Here is a 24,721-nt window from a genome sequence, read left to right as displayed (position 1 = left end):
GTCCTTTGTATATAGAGGTAAATTATTACACATGAGTAGGTCATTAGTATTCTGAAACAGTATCACAATCATGTTTGTCTACTTATTTGAGTGTATATATATGCTTATCTTTGTATAAATGTTTAAGCTTTGAAAGTCTGTCCTTTCCTTCTGAGGGAGATTATATCTCTTGAGATGGTTTAATATTACTTCAATTATTTTAAGAGTTATCTTGTTAGTTGATATGTTATTTAAGCAAGGAATGCCTGTATTGCTCAAGGGACAAAATTCATGTTTAGTTTCTTTTCATAATTTGAAAACCAAGGGATTCCCATTAAGTGCCACTGTATACTCATTGATAAGTAAAGTGACATCTGGGTCACAGTGGCATCTATCTGTGCAATACGAATCCCGGTGGCTGTATCTGAAAGGTCTGTTCAGACTTGCATCTGCACATAAAAGCGAGGATAGTCTTCACACTGTTATCAGCCTAATTTTCATATCAACGATTTAAGGTGCCGCTTGAAGTTTTGTTCTCCCTTGTATAAATTTAGCAGTAAATGTAATCATTTGGCTGCTTGCTCTGGCAGTTTAGAATGTTGAAGTGTATTGTGAATAATTTTAATCCACATTACTTATGTGTTATAAAAAAGTATATATCATTTCATGTCTTAATGTTCAGTTCAGTTCAGTTCAGTTCAGTTCAGCCCCTCAGTTGTGTCCGACTCTTTGCGACCCCATGAATCACAGCACACCAGGCCTCCCTGTCCGTCACCATCTCCCGGAGTTCGCTCAGGCTCATGTCCATCGAGTCTGTGATGCCATCCAGCCATCTCATCCTTGGTTGTGCCTTTCTCCTCCTGCCCTCAATCCCTCCCAGCATCAGAGTCTTTTCCAATGAGTCAACTCTTTGCATGAGGTGGCCAAAGTACTGGAGCTTCAGCTTCAGCATGTTCAAATGAAATCCTGACTTTGGCGATTTGGATACCATTTTTAAATGAAGAAGGCAATGGCAACCCACTCCAGTATTCTTGCCTGGAAAATCCCATGGACAGGGGAGCGTGATAGGCTGCAGTCCATGGGGTTGCTAAGAGTTGGACACGACTGAGCATTGTCACTTTCACTTTTATGCATTGGAGAAGGAAATGGCAACCCACTCCAGTGTTCTTGCCTGGAGAACCCCAGGGACGGGGGAGCCTGGTGGACTGCCATCTATAGGGTCGCACAGAGTTGAACACGACTGAAGCTGCTTAGCAGCAGCAGCATTATATATAAAAATGACTTCAGTAATTGTTCAAAATTGTTTTTCCCAAATGTAATAAAAATATCTAAAGCATAATTTTTTTGTCCAAAAATTGAAGATATACATATGTCCTGTGTTCAAATTGAATGTCTGGAATGAGTTCATTAAATATTTGCTGCACTGAAGGGAAATAGCATAAAAGTGACTACTTTTCCAGCTAAAGCTTTAAAGGAAGATTTTTCTATAAATTTTTTTTCATTTATCATCTAGAAGGATAATTGATAATTTCCCTTCAAAACGAAGCTTTAAAAACTAAATCTTTTAAGGTATTTTTAATTGGTATTATCCATTAAGTATTGATTTTAAAACTTAAAGTGCAGTTTTTAACATTTGTTTTTCTTTGAAAGAACCTGTTAAATCATTGGAATTTGTCTCAGATTAGCTGGGAATTTAGCTCTCTGACAAATGCCCCCTAAGAGCTGTGAATACTTTAAAGTAGAGACAGCTAATGAAACCATTTCCTTCTTCAGGGGATCTTTCTGATAGGCTGAATTCATCAACACATTTTTAGTTATTAATCTTTTTAAATGGGACAACATACACTGTCCCAAAAGTGAGGATGTAATTCTTAGAATCTAAACTTAGGTAGGAAGGAATCATTGTATTACTAGGATTGTATACATTAACAAAATCTCCCAGTAAATGTTTTTCAGTGACAGTGGTGTATAGCATTTGGGGTTTCTCTTTTAATGTGCCAAAATCAGTTTGATAAGACAAATGAATTATCTTGATGCCTAATTTTCTAGGAAAAAGTACACAAATTGCACGTAAAATTTTTGGTCTGTGATACTAACAACTAGAGGTTAAAATTTTAAGTCTATAAATACTCAGGTGAAAATTAATATTTTCATGCATCATTCTTCCACACTGACTGAATTAATTTATTCTATTTCCCACCTGATTGAAGAGTTGTGATATACTTTTCATTTGGATTTGTTTAACATTTATATAAGTACATAATTCAAATGTGGGTTGAGTTTTCAGTTAGCTATTATTTGACATAGTGGTTGGAGTTTGGGGTTTTTATCCTATTGTTCATTGAGTATATGTGGGAAAGAGAGAAAGTGTGTGTGTGTGTGTGTGTGTGTGTGTGTGTGTGTGTGTGCGTGCGTGTGTGTGTTGGTCTTCAGAACTTTGAAAAGGAAATCACTTAACATCTTGGCTCAGTCTATTGTAAAAGAGATGAGGAGGAACACAGGTATTCAGTCAGTTCAGTTCAGTTCATTTGCTCAGTCCTGTCTAACTCTTTGCAATCCCATGGCCTGCAGCACTCCAGGCTTCCCTGTCCATCACCAACTCCCAGAGCATACTCAAACTCATGTCCACTGAGTCGGTGATGCCATCCAACCATCTCATCTTCTGTCGTCCCCTTCTCCTCCCACTTTCAATCTTGCCCAGCATCAGGGTCTTTTCAGATGAGTCATGAGGTGGCCAAAGTATTGGAGTTTCAGCTTCAACATCAGTCCTTCCAATGAATAGTCAGGACTGATCCCCTTTAGCATGGACTGGTTAGATCATCTTGCTGTCCAAGGGACTCTCAAGAGTCTTCTCCAACACCACAGTTCAAAAGCATCAATTCTTTGATACTCAGCTTTCTTTATGGTCCAACTCTCACATCCATACATGACTACTGGAAAAACCATAGCTTTGACTAGACAGACTTTTGTTGGCAAAGTAATGTCTCTGCTTTTGAATATGCTATCTAGGTTGGTCATAACTTTTCTTCCAAGGAACAACTGTCTTTTAATTTCATGGCTGCAATCACCATCTGCAGTGATTTTGGAGCCCAAGAAAATAAAGTCTGTCACTGTTTCCATTGTTACCCCATCTATTTGCCATGAAGTGATGGGACCAGATGCCATGATCTTAAGTTTTCTGAATGTTGAGTTTTAAGCCAACTTTTTCACTCTTCTCTTTCACTTTCATCAAAAGGCTCTTTAATTTTTCTTTGCTTTCTGCCATAAGTGTGGTGTCATTTGCATACCTGAGGTTACTGATATTTCTACTGGCACTCTTGATTCCAGCTTGTTCTTCATCCAGTCCAGCGTTTCTCATGATGTATTCTGCGTATCAGTTAAATAAGCAGGGTGGCAATATACAGGCTTGACATACTCCTTTCCCAGTTTGGAACCATGTCCAAATTGGGACATGTTGTTGTTCCATGTCCAGTTCTGACGGTTGCTTCTTGACCTGCATACAGATTTCTCAGGGGGCAGGTCAGGTGGTCTGGCATTCCCATCTTTTTAAGATTTTTCCACAGTTTGTTGTGATCCACACAGTCAAAGGCTTTGGGTGTTTGTGTAATTAGTAACTTGGCTTTAGAAAAAGAGAATTTATAACTGTGACTGCTACAGGACTTTACATCATAGGGTCTCTGCTTTCCTCCCTGACCTCATCTTCCTCCCTTCATTGCTCAGTCTGCTCTTGCCATGCTGTCTGTATTACTTTTCTGTGGAAATGCCAGTTACACTTTCCACTTGTTGATTTCTCTACCAGATTTATTCTTCCCCAGGTAGTCATAGTTTCATTGACTTCCTTAGAATCTCTGTGCCATCTGAACATTTCTGTAAAGTACAGCTCCTCCAGCACTGGTCCGCAACACACAGGCTTATATATACTGGCACTCTGTAACCATTTACTCTGATTCAAATTCACCTTTTTATGGCATGGATTATTAGTAAGTGGTGCTATGCACTTGGTAATGTACCATATCAATTGTTCTACTATTTGTGATGAGAAGTTTGATCAGAGAAACCATATTGCAAAACCCTAATTCATGTAGATTATTATATCTTTTTGACATGGCCTACGTTAGTCTTTGATAAATTTTCTTTAGTTTTGTCAAAATATATCCCATATTCATCTTTTATATTTTTGTTTCGAAAGTGGAATAAATCATTCAATTCCAAGATGATTTAGATGTTTTTAGTAAATAATATTATTTAGATAAAGCACATTTGTATATGGAGGTGCTAGTTGTTTTGGGTATTCATTGCTTTGAAGCATTTTCAGCAGGTAGAACTAGAAAATCAATAGTTTTGAGAAAATAATGAGTTTATGGTATATTTTCAATTCTATTTTTTTTTTAATTTTTATTTTTACTTTATTTTACTTTACAATACTGTATTGGTTTTGCCATACATTGACATGAATCCACCACGGGTGTACATGCGTTCCCAAACATGAACCCCGCTCCCACCTCCCTCCCCATAACATCCCTCTGGGTCATCCCCATGCACCAGCCCCAAGCATGTTGTATCCTGCATCAGACATAGACTGGCGATTCGATTCTTACATGATAGTATACATGTTTCAATGTCATTCTCCCAAATCATCCCACCCTCTCCCTCTCCCTCTGAGTCTAAAAGTCCGCTATACACATCTGTGTCTTTTTTGCTGTCTTGCATACAGGGTCATCATTGCCATCTTTCTAAATTCCATATATATGTGTTAGTATACTGTATTGGTGTTTTTCTTTCTGGCTTACTTCACTCTGTATAATCGGCTCCAATTTCATCCATCTCATCAGAACTGACTCAAATGTATTCTTTTTAACGGCTGAGTAATACTCCATTGTGTATATGTACCACAGCTTTCTTATCCATTCATCTGCTGATGGACATCTAGGTTGTTTCCATGTCCTGGCTATTATAAACAATGCTGCGATGAACATTGGGGTACATGTGTCTCTTTCAATTCTGGTTTCCTCGGTGTGTATGCCCAGCAGTGGAATTGCTTCTAATTTGGAATTAAAGGCTCTTACTAAATATTTTCGAATTCATACTTGTACCTCTTTTCTCTTATATTAAAAACCTTGGCCTTACCAATATTTAAATACTTATCTGCCCTGTGCTATAATATACATTAGCTACAAATTAATAATAAAGTAGCATTAACAAAATTAAGACTAGTGAATGAAATAAAACATTTTTTGTTGGTCTGTTTATTCTTAAATTATTCTCTGTAGTAGATACACAAAGAAAATACTGTGTTAAGTCACCTGAAATAGTTGTTTTGTGAATGTGATTATGTATCCAGTTCATTGGTTTCCATTTATTTTCAGTTCTTGCATCTACTGCATTTCATTTGTATTTGTCCTATCCATTCTTTATTCCTCTGTTTCTCTTTTCTGACCTCTTTTGGATTAATATAATATTTTATGTAATATATTAAGGTATACCTCTGTGATATTTTTCAGTGGTTGCTCTAGAGATAACTTTTCTTAATCTATAATCTAATAATTATATACAAATTTAAAGTAATATATAAACATTACTATGGCCTAACTTTCATTTATTAACTTCTATTTCTAGGTGTTCTTATTATCATATGTTGTACTTCTACAGATGTTATGAATTCAATAATATGTTCTTATTATATTTTCTGTAAGTAATCAATAGTATCATGAAATTTTTATTTTTTATATATTTATATTTCACATTTATGCACATATTTACTCCTGTTTCTCTTTGTTTCTTCCTGCACATCCAGGCTTCCATCTAGTGTCTTTTGTTTCAGTTTCAAGAAATTCATTTAACACTTCTGGTTGTTGCAGTCTATTGTAGATAAATTATGTCAGGTTTTGCTTGTCTTAAAATGTCTTTATTTTGCTTACCTTCCTCAGGTTGACTTTTTTCCTCCCCATTTAGCATTTGAGAGAATTCTGCTGTCTTATATTTTCCATTGTTTCTGATAAAAGGTTAGTTGTTGTGCTTACAAATGTTTTCTCTATATAGACTATCTTTGGCTGGAATGATGAGGGGCAGAGAGGGGTATACTATTATGATATTCTTTGATTTTCATAAGTTTCATTATATATTCTCTGGTAAGGTTTCCTATGTATTTATCCTGCCTGAAGATCAGTGAGTTTCTTCGATATGTAGGTTTATGCCTTTCATCAAATCTAGGAAATTCTTAGCCATTATTTTTGTTTCAAATTTTTCTGCCCCATTCCTTCTTCTCTCTTCTGAGACACCGATTACTCATGTGACAGACCATTAGATATTGTCCCAATGGTCTCAGAGTCTCTTTAGTTATTTTTTTCTCTTTTTTTTCAATTTGAACAATTTATATTCTCTTACCTTCAAGTTCAATGCATTTTTCTTCTGTTATTTTAGCCTGCTTTTACATGAATCAAAAACATTCTTTATATCTGCTACTACTTTGTTATTTTTAGTTTTTCCATTTTGCTCTTATGGAGAGTTTGCATATTTCTGCTGAATTACACCATACTTTTATGCATGCTATCCATCTTTCTCATTAGAAATTTTATTAATAATATTTTATCATACATATTTTAAAGTCCTTGTCTCTTAAGTATAGATTTGCCTGTATTAACTGTATTTTCTGTTGCTTTCAGGTCATATTGTCCTATTTCCTTGTGAATACTATAATTTGTGATTTTATGCTGGACACTGTCATTAAACAATAAAAACTAACCTAGATGATATTTACCTCTGGAAACATGTATACAGTTCCTCTGTCATGTTGCTGATTTAAGGTTGAGCTGGTCTCAGTTGCCATCTTAGATTTAGTGTACTACTGGCTTCCAGACATTTGAGGGCAGGGTCAAGGATTTTCCTTTAATAGAGCTCTCCTTCCACCCCACCCCACCCCCATCTCCTATCTACCTCTGTCTCTCTCCTTTACCACCCACCTGTGAGCTTCCTTGTTGTTGGGGAGTTCTCTTTGCTCTCCAGCGTCCAGGACCACACCTCCCCTATCCCCACCAATTATCACTTTCTGTACTGAAAGACCCATTTCCATGTTGATTCCTTGCCCTACATCCTTTGATTGGCCATATTCCCTATGCTGTCAGAAGGCCCCATGAATTTTGGAGGGATCTTTCTCAGTTCTCCTCTTCCAGGTTTCAACAGATTATTGCCATGTGGATCAAGAATGTCCTGAGTCCCTCAGGGCTGTTTTTCTCCTTCCTCTTCCCATTCCCCAAACCTTCAAGGGCTGCTTCCTTTTTCTTAGGGAAGGCCCTGTGTGTCTTTGAAAAGGTAATTATTTCACTCCCCTCCTGTTTTTCTCCCTAGCTTTCACTTGATTGCTTTGCTTTCAAGGAAAATGTTATGTAATATGTAGGGGTCTCTCTCAGGTTTCCTGCTATGTCCCCAGCTTTTGGTAGGGTTCTGCCTTGCATTTAGTGAAGGCTACTTTAGCTTCGTGTCTTACTGTTATGAGGTATGAATTAGTTGTTTCATTAACTGCCCAGCTATATGCCTGAATCTCAGAAAAATAAAGATACAGAGATATTTGCAAAATAAATGTTACCAGTACATGTAGAGTCACTAGAAGTTTGCAGGTGCCATAACAGAATGAAGAGAAAAAACCTGAAAGGTGAATTCATCAGGCAAACTCAATACTTCCCTTCATGACATTAACTGAATCTCTATATGGTGTGTTGTTTCCACTGTAAATGGAACATGTGGTATAGGTTGGGCTTCTGTTAGAACAAAAGTATATGGAACTTATATTTTGGCTCAGTATATTTCAGTTTTTTTTAAAAGCAGGATAACACAGATTTTAAAGAGGATAACACAGATTCTTATATATATATGATATATATCACAATATATTAATAATATATTTACATATATAATTATGTATCCATTTTATACATATACATTTGTGTATATATTGGAGAAGGAAATGGCAACCCACTCCAGTATTCTTGCCTGGAGAATGAATCCCTTGGACAGAGGAGCCTAACAGGCTACACTCCATGGGGTCACAAAGAGTCAGACACAACTGAGCAATTAACACTTAACTATGTGTATATATATTTTTCTCAGTATGTGTGTCTATAGCATATATATGTACATGTTTATACATATATAGTGAGTGTGTGTGTGTGTGTGTGTACATATATATATACCTGATAGTTGAATGTAGTCTTATTATAACTATTAGTATTAGATATGTAAGCTTCACTAACTTGCTCTTTTACTAAAAAAATGAAATAAACCTCTCAGGAAGTTCTGACATTTCGACAGAGAGAGAGAGAGAGAGAATACTAGGTGCCCCTTCCTTACTCTGTACCTCCTGTTGCTACAGGAAATTTTGACTCAAAGAGCCTATTGTGTTCTCAAGTCAACATTCTTTCCTGACATTTGTGATTTCCTAGACCTCTTCAATTGTCTTGGGTCTGTTTCCTTGTGTATCTCTGCTTTGTACACAATTTTAAATTTGAGTCACTGTTCACTGTTGCACAAAGCACGAAGGTTTAGTAAAGTCTTTTTTGAAGTACAGATATAAATAAATCAGCTATCTGTGTTTGAAAAGTCTAAACTAAAGTGCAGTTGTATGCTTCAGCTTGTCAATGGATATTTATGAGGTGAGCATAATACTATAACGGTTATAACAGTGAAATATATCCTGTGCAGATAGCTAGTAAAGGCACTTGCAGGTGTTAATGCCAGCAGAATTTTAATGTTCAAGAGATGGGAAATTGTAGCACTTGCTCTGGTTAATGCTACTCTGGTCACAGTAACAATGGATTGGCAAAATCAGTTTTCAAATATTGCAACAGAGTTGGGGTCTATGCACTTAACCAAGAGTAAATATATTGGTCCCTACTGTTGTCTAGTTTTAATCCCCTGGTTTCATTAGCTGAAGAACAGTAACAACACTGGACATTTTTATTTTGGGTCTCAAGTTTCTACTCCTATTTATTATGTGACCCAAGAGAAGGTATTGCCAGTGATGAAATGTCAATAAACTTCTTACTCTAATAGATACTTGGGGTTTCCTGAAAAATCACCTAAGTGGAGTTAAGTGATATGCCTGTTTGTAATATATCCGTGGTACATTCTGTTCCTTCTTATACTGAGGAAATTGAGTAACAGAGTAAAGCCCCTGCACAGACCTGAGCTCTAAGAGATGAATTGGCATAGAAGTACGTTTAAAGTTTATAAAGCATCATATTGTGCTTTATTTTTTCTAGCAATCAAAGAAAAGGAAGTTAAGCATTTAGTCTTTAGACCTAGGAGATTTACTTTTGTAAAGAACTTTTGGAATTTTATGGAATAGTATAGTTTCAACATGTTTGCATGTTTAAGCTTCAAATTCATATTAGTTAAGATTAAATTGACATCAGCTATCTCCATGGTACTTCAATAAGCCATACTAGAATAAGAAAAGGCAACAAAGAAGGGAATTAGACAAGGTTTGATCTTTTGTGTAAGATAGAGGTTGAGGTGTAATATATTTGTTGGAGGGTTTTAAAGGTTTAGAGAAGTGTGGAGTGTTCATAATTAAGAAAGTTGTGAATTAAGAGAGAAATATATTAGTTTACAATTACTTATACCTAATCCACTTGTAAAGAAATATTGAGGAAAATGTATAATAAAGCTTAAGGATAAAAATAGAGAAATAATCATGGGCCAAAGTTTTAGCTATACCAGAAAATGTACACTAAGAATAGCAATGCCTTAGAACATGATGTAAGTCTGAGCTTTTGGAAGTCAAGGCACAAAGAGAAAGGCTGAGTTATACAGTTGGCATTACATAATACAAGGGAAACGCATGAGCTTACCAGAAATGACAGGCTTTTTCCAACCTAGCTCTGAACTCCAAAAATTGATTCCTTAATATCATCATCCTCAATAGCAATTTTCCAAAATGTGAAATTCTCTATATATGATCAAAGTTCATATGGGGTCTTGATATGACCAAATGTTGAAGGTATAATGCTTTAATGTTGTCATAAATTTATTTAGGAAGGCATTATATTTCTAAAGAGAAGTAAAGACACCAAGTCCAGGTATATTGATAGTTTACTGGTGATGTGGTTTTACATAGGTATGAATAGCTTGAATAATAGTTATGAAACTACAATTTTAGTTTAAGCAAAAACAAAATCTTATCTGAATTGCAATTTGAAAGCATAGATAAGAGTACAACTTCTTGATTTGAATTAGAAGAGCGTGTATGTGTCTGTTTCCTCCATTCTTGTGCACTATTCCAGCTGTAGTGGCTCTTTCAGAACCCACAGGACATCATAGACTACAGAGTGAGAAAACAGACTGACCTAGAGAAATCAGTGGCTAGCAGTTCATATAGAACCTCACTTTCAAAGATAGTTTTGCCCACAGATCTGGGGAGGAAGGATTCCAAAATTATTATTGATGAGTGCCTGAAGTATACATAGTCTATGTTGTTGATTGAGTGGAGATACACACACACACACACACACACACACACACACACACCCTGCTTCTTTGTGCCTCAGTGATAAAGAATCTGCCTGCCAATGCAAGAGACACAGGAGACATAGATTTGATCCGTCAGTCAGGAAGAGACCCTGGAGGAGGAGATGGCAACCCACTCCGGTGTTCTTGCCTGGGGAATCCCATAGACGGAGGAGCCTGGCAAGCCACAGTACCCGGGGTCACAAAAAAGTTGGACACAACTGCTTGACAGAGCACATGTGCCTACATATGCCCTAGATACTATGCATGTTATTGGAAAGTTTGATGTTGTATGAAAGTTTTATCTTATATTTTCATTTAAAGGTAATCAACTCCCATATGCATAGGGTAGGCTACGTGTGCACATGTACACACTCATGAGTGTGAACACGCACACACATACAAACATTTAAAGAAGTTAGATTGCTGATTGTGACCTCGACAAATGCTCGAACAGGCCTTTTATGGAAACCCTTAGTATCGTATACCATAAAAATGAAAATACTAATCATCATCTTCTGCCGTACTCATACCTTCTTGAGTAGAACTGTACTCACATGAGTTCATCAGGATATTGACTGTAAAAGACAACCTTGAGGCAAGTAAATGAGGTGACCTATGGGAACATGAATGCTGAAGAGCTTTGGCATAGATGGTAGATGATGGTGATTCCTGAGAGCAGACAGTGGGTTCCTGGGCTGATTTTTAGAAACATAAATATAGATCGTTAGAAAGGGTCACATTTTTGCTGATTGAATCTACTCTTTGAAAACTATTTTTTTAACTATCAAATGTATAAATATACAGAAAAGATATAAAATAGAATGTAAGAAATCACGCAATTCCACTCCTCATAGTATGTTTGGTGCGGTCTGTTAGTCTTGTCTTTTACTCTTTAGACATACGTTGTTAGTTGCTCAGTTGTGTCTGACTCTTTGTGGCCCGTGGACTACATGGGCCCTCCAGACTCTTCTGTCCATGTAATTCTCCAGGCAAGAATACTGGAATTGGTAGCTGTTCCCTTCTCCAGGGGATCTTCCTGACCTGGGTCTCCTGCACTGCAGGCAGATTCTTTACCATCTGAACCACTAGGGAAGCCCACAAGACATACACACTGCATAATAATAAATTTAGTAAGTAAGTAAGTGTTAGTCACTCAGTCATGCCCGACTCTTTGCAACCCCATGGACTACAGCCCACCAAGCTCCTTTGTCCATGAGATTTTCCAGACAAGGATACTGGAATGGGTTGCCATTTCCTTCTCCAGGGGATCTTCCCAACCCAGGAATCAAACCCAGGTCTCCTGCACTGCAGGCAGATTCTTTACCAACTGAGCTACAAGTTAGTTAGTTAGTTAAGTCGCTCAGTCGTATCCGACTCTTTGCGACCCCATGGACTGTAGCCCACCAAGCTCCTCCGTCCATGGGATTCTCCAGGCAAGAATACTGGAGTAGGTTGCCATTTCCTACAAGGGAAGCCCAATAATAAATATATATATATACAAATTGGAATTTTTTCACTTATTTCCCTACATCTTTAAATATTTAAAAATTTTTCTATTTTAATGGCTACATGTATGATAGATGAATCATAATTTAATTTTCTCTGATAGAAATAAATATAAAATAACTGTTATATTTTTCATATTATAAAAACGCAATGGTAAACATTTTGAAATCTTTGTCTAGATACTTTACTGGGCTGAATTCCCAACATGAAATTACTGAGTCAAGGAATATAAGCTTTTAAAGACTTATTACACATGTGGCTTACTATATAATTTTTGCCAATTTATGCTTTCACTAGCAGTGCGTGAGTTCTCTTGCCACAGAAGCTCACTAATTAGGTAATGTGCTCAATATAAAGTTGCATAAAACAGCTTTACGTTCAAAGTGAGGCAGTTTTATTAATTTTAAGCCATAATTTTTATTAGGTAAATAAAATGTCATTCCCAGATCATAATACCGTGGTTTCAATTATTAATATATAAATGCCTTTCTAATATTCTACAACTTAAGTTGGTAAATATGCCAATAACAATATTGTTTATAGTTTATTTGCCTCATTGATTGTTTAACATATTAAGAAGGTAAATTATGACCTGGCCAGTCATTATTTGAATTATCATAGTTTTGAAATTAATGTACTTTAAATGTATTTGGCTATAATCTAAAGTCAGTAGTTATTCTGTTTGTTCTACCTAACCTTAATTTTTTAAAATGTTTAAGTAGTTTTGCTCCTAATCTATGCAAAATGAATAAATTTAACAATTATTTCATTGCATCCAAAGAATTCTATACTCCCAAGGCAAAAGAATAGAATATATTCATAGTTCATTTTTGAACAAATGTAGTCCTAAGGATACTATTTTAATTCCGTTTCATATTGACTATATGTTGTTACTATTGAAACTTATGAACTAGTGATTTACAAAGCATGGTACAAAATTCAGATTGGTTGTAGTGATTGACTAATTGAATCAATAATGTGGTGTTACCTAAATCATCACAACAACAGTATACTTTGTTTTCACCCATTATTTAGATGCATGATTAGAGCATGATTTTAAGTCAGGAAAATTATTTTTAAAATATTCAATAAAAATTTGGAAATATCGAGAAAACTAATGTTGTTGTTGTTTTTTTCTACCTGCAATGCGAGAGACCCAGGTTCAATCCCTGGGTCAGGACGATCCCCTGGAGAAGGACAGGGCATGGCAACCCACTCCAGTACTCTTGTCTGGAGAGGAGCCTGGTGGGGTCCATAGCGTCTCAAAGTCAGGCACAGCTGAAGCAACTTAGCATGCGTGCATAATACAATATTACATGTTATTATATATTATTCTGTAAACACTGTGTCACCTGAATTCAAGCTTCTTTTATTCTTTTGTAAAATATAGCGTAAATATATTGCATCCATGCTCAGTGGTGTCCGACTCTGCAGCCCCATGGATTGTAGCTCCTCTGTCTGTGAAATTTTCCAGGCAAGAATACTGGAGTGGGTTGCCATTTCCTACTCCAGAGGATCTTCCTGACCCAGGGATTAAACTCGCATCTCTTGCGTCTCTTGCATTGGCAGGTGGATTCTTTACCACTGAGCCACCTTAGGAAGCCATATCTATTTTAACTCTCACTAGCAGAAACCTTGTGTTCATTTATTTTAGCATATTACAATTTTAGTGGTTTATTTTAGAGAGTCTATAGTCCTTTACCTGGTACTAGTATTAACCTCTATTTAGAGAATAAAGTATTAAAATTATGTATCTATGTATATTTCTGTATATTTAGGTTAGTTCAACTAACTTTTAAAAAATTTTTCAGAGCTTGATTGTTTATAATTACAGTGAAATAGGGGGGCTTCCCTGGTGGCTTACCAGTAAAGAATCTGCCCGCAATGCAGGAGATGCATGTTCAATCCTTGCGTCAGGAAGATCCCTGGAGGTGGAAATGGCAACCCACTCCAGTATTCTTTCCTGGAAAATTCCACAAACAGAGGAGCCTGCCAGGCTACAGTCTATAGAGGCGCAAACAGTCGCACACGACTGAGAGACTGAACACGCACATGCACACTAAGTGAAATAGTCTCAGGAAAAGAATCGCTCTCTACTACTAATATTTTCCATTCTGAACCATTCAGTGATGAGTCATTTGCTCAAGCTATTTTATATTGCTTTCCTTGTTACCTTGGTAACAAACCTTTATTGTATAGGCATTATAAGCATGAGGACATAGCAGACCTATAAGCCCTGTCATATCCCATTTCCTGAGAACAAAAATTGCTCTGCAGTGTTCTGGCCTAGAGTGCTTGCTTTGCCATGATATCAATGGCATCCCAAACATTCTTGACCTTAAATGTAATTAGCATGATATTGACAGGTTTTGTAAGCTTAGTATTAAGTAGTATCTGAAGGCCCACAGACTCTTAATTACAGCCACTTGCAACCAGTGTATGTTGCCGTGATTTTAGAATATTCTGGTAAGTGAGTGGTAGTAGCTAGCATGAAATAATCTCCTGGGAGTAAGATAACTGATGGAATACTAAATAAAAATTTCCTTTGGTCAATAGTTTCTTTATTTCTTGATTAATCTTTATCTGTCTTTTCTTTTTAGAACTACTCTATGTTTTTCCATATTATCTTCTCTCCTTTTCACTGTTGTATTTTTCTCCTTTGTAATCCATTTGTTTTTCCTCTCTCAAATTCTTACTTTTTCTGTCTTCCCATTTTCAAGGTCTTCTCATCCCTAAGTAGAGGTATTCTTTTTTTAATACACCATCCATCTGTCCAATTGTTTCTAAGCAAGTATTTATTACATGTCTGTTCTATGTTAGACATTGTGCAATAACATCATAGACAGGAGATGGATAGTAACTGTTTTTTAAATGAGAGTTTACTATATGCCAGGTACTATTCTAAGTGCTTTATAGATACATATTAACAGATTTAATAGTCTTTATAAACATTCAGGTTTTAATTCCTGTTTTATTGATGAAGAAACCATAAGTTGCTCATGATCCCACAGTTAATAAATAACAGAACTGGGATACATATTCAAGCTTTGGAGCACTCAGATTTGAGCACTACCTTTTCTTTTGGTCTTGGAGCAAGCAATTATAGTGCAATGTGGTTTGGCCATTACAGAGATGCAATTTCGGGGAAAGAGCCACATGACTGGGTGAGCTGAGGAAGGCTTAAACAGAGGAAGTAACTTCTGAACAAAACCCCTCTAAGTTACCAACTTCTGAATTCCTATAAATTAAAACATGATCAGATCTTGATAAAAGTGAAAAACACTGAGTCTGTGATTAGAAGAAGAGGAGGTATTTGGTTGTTTTTATCAATGTGTGTGCTAAAATCCAGGGTATATATGGTATTTACCAGGGTTTTGAGGTACTTAAATCAATGGACTGATGATCAGTACTTAATCCCAAGGTTGGAGTAAGGACCTCAGGGTGAAAATCAATAGGGCTTTCTTCATTTTAGTTTTTAGGTCTTTAATTAAACCACACCAAATGAAATAGAAAATAATTTAGTGTGGAATAGTTTAGATGATAACATGATTTTGAAAATTCAAGTGTACTGTGAATTTCTCTGTTTAAACCCTCCAATTGCTTAAAATAAATGAATCAGCATCACTAAGGTTAATCTGATTTGTAGAATAGAAATGTTCAAAGAAAGAACTTTATACCTAAATCTAGTTAACTAGTGATGAAATGCAAATAAAAGTAGAAATTCATGATAACTTCTTTTTCAAAATGATATAGAAGAGAGAAAACTTTTACATTTTTGGTCTAATAAATACACAAGAAAAGATGTCATTAATTTGTATCTTTTCTCTCTGAATGCCATTCCTCATATGTTTCCTTTTGTTTGGTTTTGGAAAACTGCCAGAAAATAATATTTTTAATATACATCATTGTTTTAATATGCACAGTTAAAATCTATTTCTCATTGTATGTATTTATACTATTTATACTGTCATGGCTCAGAATTACCGATTTACTGCTTTGCCCAAATATTTATTAATTATGTCATTTTCCTTCCTACCGCCCTGGAAAAATTTTTTTCAAAGGGGATATATCATGAAAATAACATTTAAAAATGCTTTTCTTGGCGCTTGATGCCAAATGTAGCTAATCTGGAGAAAAGCACCTTTTCCCTTAATATTCATTCTGAAAATCTTGTTTGAAGGTTCTAGATAGTACAAAAATACAGTCTAAGTACATGACCTGTGATCATTTCATTATCAAGGAATTTTGATCTCATTCTAAAGTAGTCTTCTCCATGATTTTCTCCCACTTCCTTTTGCACAGATATTATCTGTAGACATTAGGCACAAAGTAAGGAATAAAATCGATAATTATAGTAATAATGTTACCTCCAAAATTATTTAGAAGGCAGGTAATTTGATGAATATTTGCCTCTTCAGTTCAGTTCAATTCAGTCACTCAGTCGCGTCTGACTCTTTGCGACCCCATGAATCGCAGCACGCCAGGCCTCCCTGTCCATCACCAACTCCCAGAGTTCACTCAAACTCACGTCCATCGAGTCGGTGATGCCATCCAGCCATCTCATCCTCGGTCATCCCCTTTTCCTCCTCCCCCCAATCCCTCCCTTTTCCAATGAGTCAACTCTTCGCATGAGGTGGCCAAAGTACTGGAGTTTCACCTTTAGCATCATTTCTTCCAAAGAACACCCAGGGCTGATCTCCTTCAGAATGGACTGGTTGGATCTCCTTGCAGTCCAAGGGACTCCCAAGAGTCTTTTCCAAAACCACAGTTCAAAAGCACCAATTCTTTGGTGCTCAGCCTTCTTCACAGTCCAACTCTCACATCCATACATGACCACAGGAAAAACCATAGGCAAGAGCAAATGTAGACTACCTTGCTTCGGTATTTCTTCATTGATTTCTGAAATTGCCAACTTGTTGTACAGTGATTTTTGAGAGGAAAACAGACCAAAATCTTGTTTCCTTTTCAGTATACCATGTACAAAGGTTGTACACCTGAAATAAATGTATTTTCACATTTAGAGGGAAGTGAAAAGACAGTCTAAAATATGAAGTTAGAGAGCAGATATTAAGAGAAATAGGACAATCTCCAGAAGATGATGATCTGAACCCTAAAGTAGAAAGCAGTGTGGTAGCTTTGGACTAAGGAATTTGGATATGATTTAGACAGTACAAGACATCGGCACTGTCACACCAAGGAGGGGAAGAAGGGGATCTTTTATTACTAACTGGAAATCTAGTTTCAACTAATTCTTGGATTGTTTATAGTTACATATGAAACGACGTTTCTCCGTAAGCTTTATTGAAGTGCTAAGGAACTGGAATGGCAGACTCTCTTTGGAAATGTGGAGTGCAAAGAGAGTCACTACATGCAGAGGCCGTGTGACGGTAGTGTGCAGTTGTGAGAAATGGTTGAGAGTAGTGGACAAGAATGCTAAGAAGTCTCTTGTGAAAGCCTATTATAAAATGGAATCACAAAGAAATGGCATCTCTCCTTTTCTCTCTGACTTCTTATTCTCAATCTCTTATATACACTCCTCGTGTACATTTTCGAAGCACCAATTTTACATCAGCTTTAAAAGCACCAGCTTGCATAAAGGGATACTTTTATTTCATTATAGAAAATATGAGTTTGTGGCTTTGATGTTTTTATTGCTAGGATAGTAATACTATTCTTTAAATAACAATACCAAAGTTCTATTTCTCATAGTTGTTGTTTTTTTTTTTCCCCACTCTAATTCTATCATGCCATTGTGTAGGTGAACTTGCTATGGTACAGATCTGAATAAACCATCATGCTTTGACCCGGGGGGAAAAAATTATGACCATGTTTCATCTTAATGTTGACCTTACCTTGGGTAATTGTTTGTTTTATCATAGTAGAAAAACTAGGTGTTCTCAGGCTTTTTAAATAATTATTTCAGCATTTCAATAAGTATTTGTTTCTTTCCTAGGGCCGGTGCATAAACTTCTCTCGAGTTCCATCTCAGTAAAAGGAAAACAAGAAGGCCAAGAGGTACGAAGATGGCACACGTTCACAGCGCCGCTTTCCAACCAAATGAAAAAAAGTGCATTTCAGAAGTTTTTGGAAGAGCAGCTTTATTCCTCTCAGTCAGGAAATGTTTTCTCTGCCTTCTGCTTTGCTTGCACCAAACATTTTCAAATACTTGTTCTGCCATCTACATGGGAGTTGATGAAACTCAATGGTAACTCATGATTCAGGACATTGAAAATAAAGAGGAACATTAATGGAGATGCTGTGGTTTATACAAGAAAGTCTGCTTGAATGTGTAGAAGAGGAAAAAGTGAAAACAAAAGTGTGAAGATGATGTCAAAATAGAGAGGAAAAAAACAAGTGGCCGTGGTGGATCCTGAATGGAGAAAGGAGTGTTTTACATGGAAACATGGCACTTGTGTGTTTACATGGCAAGATTGTTAGCCAAAGGCAGAGTGCGAAATCTCCCACCAGGCTCAGCAAATAATGGAGCCTATTGCCTTATAGCTATGTCAGGTCACGAAAGCCTTCCAAGTCCCCCCACCACAATGTGCCTTCCGGGAAGCTTCTGACTGGAAAATCTTGTCATTCTAACACTGAAAAGTGCACACGCATGACAAAGTGTAGACAGGATGCCTCAAGGTATTGGTAGCAAGCAAGATTTTGCCCTTTAGTTTTTGAAGACACCTTCCTTTCATTATGCACTTGGGAAAAGAAGAAAATTAATAGTGCATTATTCCACAGGAAGACAGCCTCTAACCAGAGATCTTGAGTGAAGTTTAATGGACTCATGATATGAGAACTTGTCCCTGTGATGGGTCGATTGAACCCTCTTGCTATGTTTAGGCTTAGTAGTGCATAAAGCATTAATATCTGTAAGCATACCTAGGAGTTTGTTTTGCTTTTAATTTAAAGGAAGCAGTAACCACAAAGCTTCCGCTCAGGGTTTTTTTCTTCCTCCAGGTCTCCAAGGGCTCTTCAGCGTCACAAGCCAGCAACTCTCCTTGCATGAAAATTTCAAAGTTTAATTAATATAATTAAAGGCAACAGCAAGCAGCAGCCTGTGAAGATTTTGCTCATCTTTTTTATGCCTTTTGACATTGAATGACCTATTACTGTATGCGTATTTCTTGGATTTTTGAGGGGCACTCTACCTTGGTTGTGATTCAGTTGAGAAAAAACAAAAAGACCTCCTCTCATCAAATTATAAATGAAAATACCAGGAGGGTGGACCACCTCGAAACATCGAAAATGTCTGTATTATAATTTTTTTTTAGAAAAACCACCATCGTGTCACGTCGACGATGCCAAATTATGTTAGCGTGAGCAGAAAGACTGTGGGGGAGGGAGGAGGCAGCAAGGAAAAGCTCAAATGATCTAGTCACTTTCGATACTGTACTTCAGATGCGAAATGGATATTCGACTGGAAACCTGACAAAGCGCGCCTGCTTTGATGTGAACTGGTATAGACAATGACCAGTGGCTGGGTCAGTGGGATGTCTCTCTGCGAGCACAAAGGCTTATCAAATGACACTAAAAATAAGTTCAACAACCATCATGTTGGAAGGGAGAAGGCGAACATTTCATGTTTGGCGGGCATGTGAGTGCACAAGATGGAAACAGCGATTTGGAGCATCCCAGTATAATTACCCCCATTGTGCTCTTAATGGAAATTTCAAAGGATGGGAGTGATTCTGATGGTTGGTGTTCAGATTTGTGGCACTGTTTCAAGAAGCCTTACTCAGACACACAAATGTTTATATATAGACATACATATATATCCTCTAGCTTGAATCTTTTGCTCAAGTTTATTTATGTCACTGGCTGGCTGGATCCAAAGTCATGTGTCTCCATATTCATAAATAAAATATTACCTGTGCTTCGGCTACCATTTTCTTTAAGCCCACATACACTCAAGCTTTGTTTGGTTGAATATTGAATTGTCTTGGCTAGTTACAGGGACAGAATTGTATCCAGTTCCAAAATGTCTGTTATGCTCACAAATGATAGTGTTGGTAGTAATTATCCATGTGTGCAAGTGTAACTTGGAAACCACATACATCCCCATTGAGTTCTTGTAGACCATTGTTCTACATTTGCATCTGGGGCAGATGCTGTTTTCTTAATTTGGCATTTCATTTCTGATCAGTTGTTGTTTAGTCACTAAGTCATGTCCAACTCTTGGGACCCCATGGACTGTAGTCCATCAGGGTCCCCTGTCTATGGGATTTCCCAGGCCAGAATACTGGAGTGGGTTGTCATTTTCTTCTCCAGGGGATCTTCCAGACCCAGGGATTGAACCCATGCTTCCTGCATTGGCAGGTGGATTCTTTACCACTGAACTACCAGGGAAGCCCTTCTGATCAGTGCACACCCCTAAATGGTATTGAAGAGCATCAAGGTTGCATGCAGAAGCTAAGTCTGCTTCTTTGGTAGTTCCTTTGAATTTGTCTAGTATCATATGGCATTTCTATGACACTTTTTTTTTTTTTTTACCTGAGCAATGTAAGTAGACCTTTGCCCTTAAGTGGCAAAGTAGGTTTCTGTAGATTGTAAGGAAAATGGATTTCCGGTTCTAATATCACTATGAAGAACTTTCAGTGAAGAGGATGGGGCGGTGGTCTATATACAGACTAAAAACGTATTATTCATAAAGTTCAAAGACAGATGGAATTTTATTGCACTTGAAGATACAAACTAGATCTAGGTTAATGATTTTCTCTGATTTTGCTAACTAGCAAATTGAGAATAATTTGCTTAAGGAGTGTTGTTTTCTCACAAAAGGGCAAAGTTGAAAATCTCTATGCCTTTCAATTAAGAATATAAAAGGTTAAAATAAAGCCATTTCTTTAAGTTTAATAGTGTTTTATATTGAGAAACAGTTCCTGTTTAATTTTCTGGACATAATGTCAGTCAAGATCTACTTTCTGTGAATAAGCCAGTTTAAGTCTTTATCCACAATCCATTTGTGTTGCATAAGGTTGCAAAAACAATTAAGTGGGAAATGACTCCTAACTTATGTGTCTACTCTGCCTGGAAAGAAAGTTTTGAAGGCATCTATATATATTTCATAACAATGTCTGTTCTTTATGGATTTGATCCATAAATATTTATCTATCTGAAAACTTTGATACTTGGAATGTTTTCCTTAAAGCATTTGGTGCTCCAAGAAGAAACATTTGGTGCTAAGAGTTACAGCACTGATGTCTTTCCCCAAGTTAATTCTATTTTAAATTTTTAAATTTCCTTCCCAATGAGATGCAGAGTAAAATTTGAGACCCTCCATTAAGTGGGGAGCAGCATCTGTCATCTATGGATAATTACTATTTTGGCAAAAATATATAAGGTTTAAACGTTCTACATTTTAAATTGTTAGAAAGGAAATGACTTGCTTATATTTTTCCTGAATTATATTCTAACCATTTAAAATCATAAATTATTCAATGTTTGTTTTTCTAATAAATCCTTACTGGATGCAAGATCTGGGTGTCTCTGTGAACTTAACTTTATTATCTAGATATCACTGACCATTGTTTACTGCTCAGAGGCAATTTATTAGATTATTTTAAAAATTAAAACAGCCTGTATTGTAGCCAAGAAGGTGTCTGCGGTGTTTTTTTTTTTAAATTGAACTGCTTGCATATATTATTTTTCAATTTTAAGAGGGTAAAATATAAATGAGTAACATTTACAAATATTGTAAATGTTATAACTTCCTCTATCACAAAGCCTTATGGTTATTTTTTACTAGATTTTGTTCAGCATCACATTACTTTAGGAAGTTTATCACTTCTCTGTTGCTACTGGAAAAATGTTAGTATTATGAAAGGAAATACCTATCCTAGAATCATCGAATACCTCTGATTCATCTCTTGGATGTTTAAGTAAAGAAACAAGCAGGTAAGACTGGAGCATGTTGTCTATTTGCAGGTGATTAAGTGAGTGCAGCCACGTACTCTAGACTCAGAGTTAGATTAATATTTTACCAAGTGAATTTCCATGGCTTATTTCAGAGAACACTTCAATTGGGGGATATTTCTACTCTTAGCAGGATCTAATTCAGTCAATTTGACAAAAGATAGAAAAACTTCTTTCTCATAGTGTGTAGCAAGCTCTGTGCTGGGTTTTTTTTATGCATTTTATTTTGGGGCTCTTCTGCCAAAAGAAAATGCTGATAAGAAAGTACAGAGTATAATATGCAAATTTATATTAAAATGTGCTTGTTCAGATTGCTTTGCAAGAACTATATTAAGGTAAAGTGTGTGTGTGTGTGCATGAAGCAGGGGAGGAAGAGAGAGACATGGAGAGAGGTGGAAATTGACTCAGAGTGCATGCATGCTCAGTTGCTCAGTCATGTCTGACTCTAGCCCGCCAGGTTTCTCTGTCCATTGGATTTTTCAAGGGAAGAATACAGGAGAGGTTTACCATTTCCTCATCCAGGAAATCTTTCCGATCCAGAGATCGAACCTACATTTCCTATCCTCATTCTTAGCAGGTGGATCCTTTACTGCTGAGCCATCGGGGGAGACCAAAGGTACTACAGATTGTCTTGGCTTAAGAATCAGATGATGGAGGTTCTGGACCTAGATGTAGCCACAAGTAGCTTGATGAAATGGAACAGATTAGCTTCTCAACCATAAAGTGAAAATGGATGAACTGGAAATACCTAAATTTCCTTCCAACTCTGACATTTTAAAGAATATACATCTTATTTAATGTTTTAGTATTTATGTGTATCATATTTTAATGACTGGCTTCATTTGTAGAATGTGGTAATATTAGCTCTGTAAACTGCCATTTCATTATAAAAAAGGCATTGAAATATATAGTACAAAATCTGGTAATTAGCTATGATAGAGTAATTTCTCAGTAAGTTTCTTTTAACTATGGTTTGTCGAAGATGCAACTGATAATAAACTTTATATCTGCTGAAACCTCTCAAAAGTTGTGTAAAATATTGGAAAATGTATTCATGTGTTTCACTTAGACTTTACAGTCTTAACAAGTATCTCAAAGGCATATATAAACAGAAATTGTTAGGAGATATTTATGCTACAGTTAAATGATTGAGCTACTTCATACCCTGCAGAAAGTTAAACCTCTTCTTTCCTTAGTCAAAATTGGAAAAAAAAAAAAAAATCTTAATTGATGATAACTATGCTTCTGTGTCCCACAACAAGTATTCATTGGAAAACATTTTATTGAGTAATGTGAACACAGCTGAGTATATGTGCTGTGTTAAAATTGCTAAGCTTTTACAAAGTCACCACTGTGTTATAGTAAAAGAAGACTCGTGGTAAAGAACCAGCCTGCCTATTGCAGGAAATATAAGAGATGAATGTTTGATTCCTGGAGAAAGGCATGACAATCCACTCCAGTATTCTTGGCTGGAGAACCCCATGGACAGAGGAGCCTGGCAGGCTATGGTCCATAGGGTCGCAAAGCGTCAGACACAACTGAAGCAACTTAGCACAGCATGTACAGACCCTTAACATTGTCTCCTAATTACTGTAAAGTTATTTGTATCTTAGGTGAATTGTATTTTCAAGATCATAAATGTCACTGGGTAATCCAAAATAAATTGAAAAATTACTGAAATGTACATTGAAGTAGTTTGGTTAGAAACCTTGAGTTAATTTTCAAGAATGTAGACTATTAAAAAGATATGCATTGCCTTTATGTACTAAAAGGAAAGGCGATTTTAAATAATTTAGATGCAAAACAAAGGATCTGGGAGCTTTCAAAGTCATGGGATGATAGAAGAAGGAAGTTGTTACATCATGTGCTAAATTAGAAGCAAATCTAAACCTCTCCGCATGATTTTGTACTCTACCATCTGATTTGTATAAGTAACTAGGGAAAGAAAAGCTCACATTATGAAAGAAGATTGACTAGTTTGAGCAGATGACACCTGTAAATAGAATTTTTACGAGTTGAAATTCTGATGTGAAATGAAACGATTATCATTATCACACTAAGTTTTCTTCTGCATTCTTTTTTTAACATTCTCTAATTCTAAAAGTCTCTTGTTAATTAAACAGAGCAATGACAGACCTTCGTCTTTAAATACTTTGTTTGTGTGAGGCTGTCACATGGAAAGAAAGATTATATTTTAAACAATATGTTCAAGTGTAAAAAATCTTCAATAAATTCTTAATGTTTAAAAAAATGGGAGAAAGTTCCAGGGCTTCTGCAATTAAAATCTTGGGGCTCTTCCGAGGGTGCTGGATATTACAGAAAATTTGAAAAGATTTAGAATAATCTTTATAAAGGATATCAAGATTAAGTGATGACTTGGAATAGTCAATGTACTTTTTCTGATATGAAAAATAGTAAGACACAGCAGTAAAAGCAAAAGAAAATTATGTTGCCATTGAAAATACTCAGTGTCTCTGTATTCCTGTCATTCCCAGAAAGCACTAAAATGCTGTAGTGGTAGCCATGGTTTTTAAAATTCTAATTCAAAATGATAAAGGCCAATTCATGAGTGATTTCAGAACCATTGAATCTATTGATCTGGTGGAAGAACAATAGTATACTCCTCAAATTATTTCTTCATAATCATGAATAAAATGGAAGGGATGACTCTGATTTTTGTTTACTTATTTTTGGCTGTGCTGGGTCTTTGTTGCTGCACGGGCTTTGCTCTAGTTGTGAAAGGGGGCTACTCTCTAGTTGGGGTGCGAGGGCTTCTCGTTACAGTGGCTTCTCCTGTTCTGGAGCATGGGCTCCAGAGCAC

General features: G+C 36.3%; 1 protein-coding gene across 1 annotated transcript in view; it reads left to right on the top strand.

The window, feature by feature from the left end:
• Positions 1-19,855, top strand: part of ANTXR2 (ANTXR cell adhesion molecule 2) — a 172,987-nt gene extending 153,132 nt beyond the window's left edge. The window contains exon 17 of the mRNA XM_052641916.1: positions 17,942-19,855. Within this exon, the coding sequence (XP_052497876.1) occupies positions 17,942-17,980 (39 nt within the window). The 3' untranslated portion in view covers positions 17,981-19,855. The remainder of the gene's footprint in view (positions 1-17,941) is intronic.
• Positions 19,856-24,721: the final 4,866 nt, after the last annotated feature.

This window comes from Budorcas taxicolor, chromosome 6 (genome assembly GCF_023091745.1).
Source record: "Budorcas taxicolor isolate Tak-1 chromosome 6, Takin1.1, whole genome shotgun sequence".
In the NCBI taxonomy this organism is placed as follows: domain Eukaryota; kingdom Metazoa; phylum Chordata; class Mammalia; order Artiodactyla; family Bovidae; genus Budorcas; species Budorcas taxicolor.
This window is presented reverse-complemented; position numbering and strand designations above follow the sequence as displayed.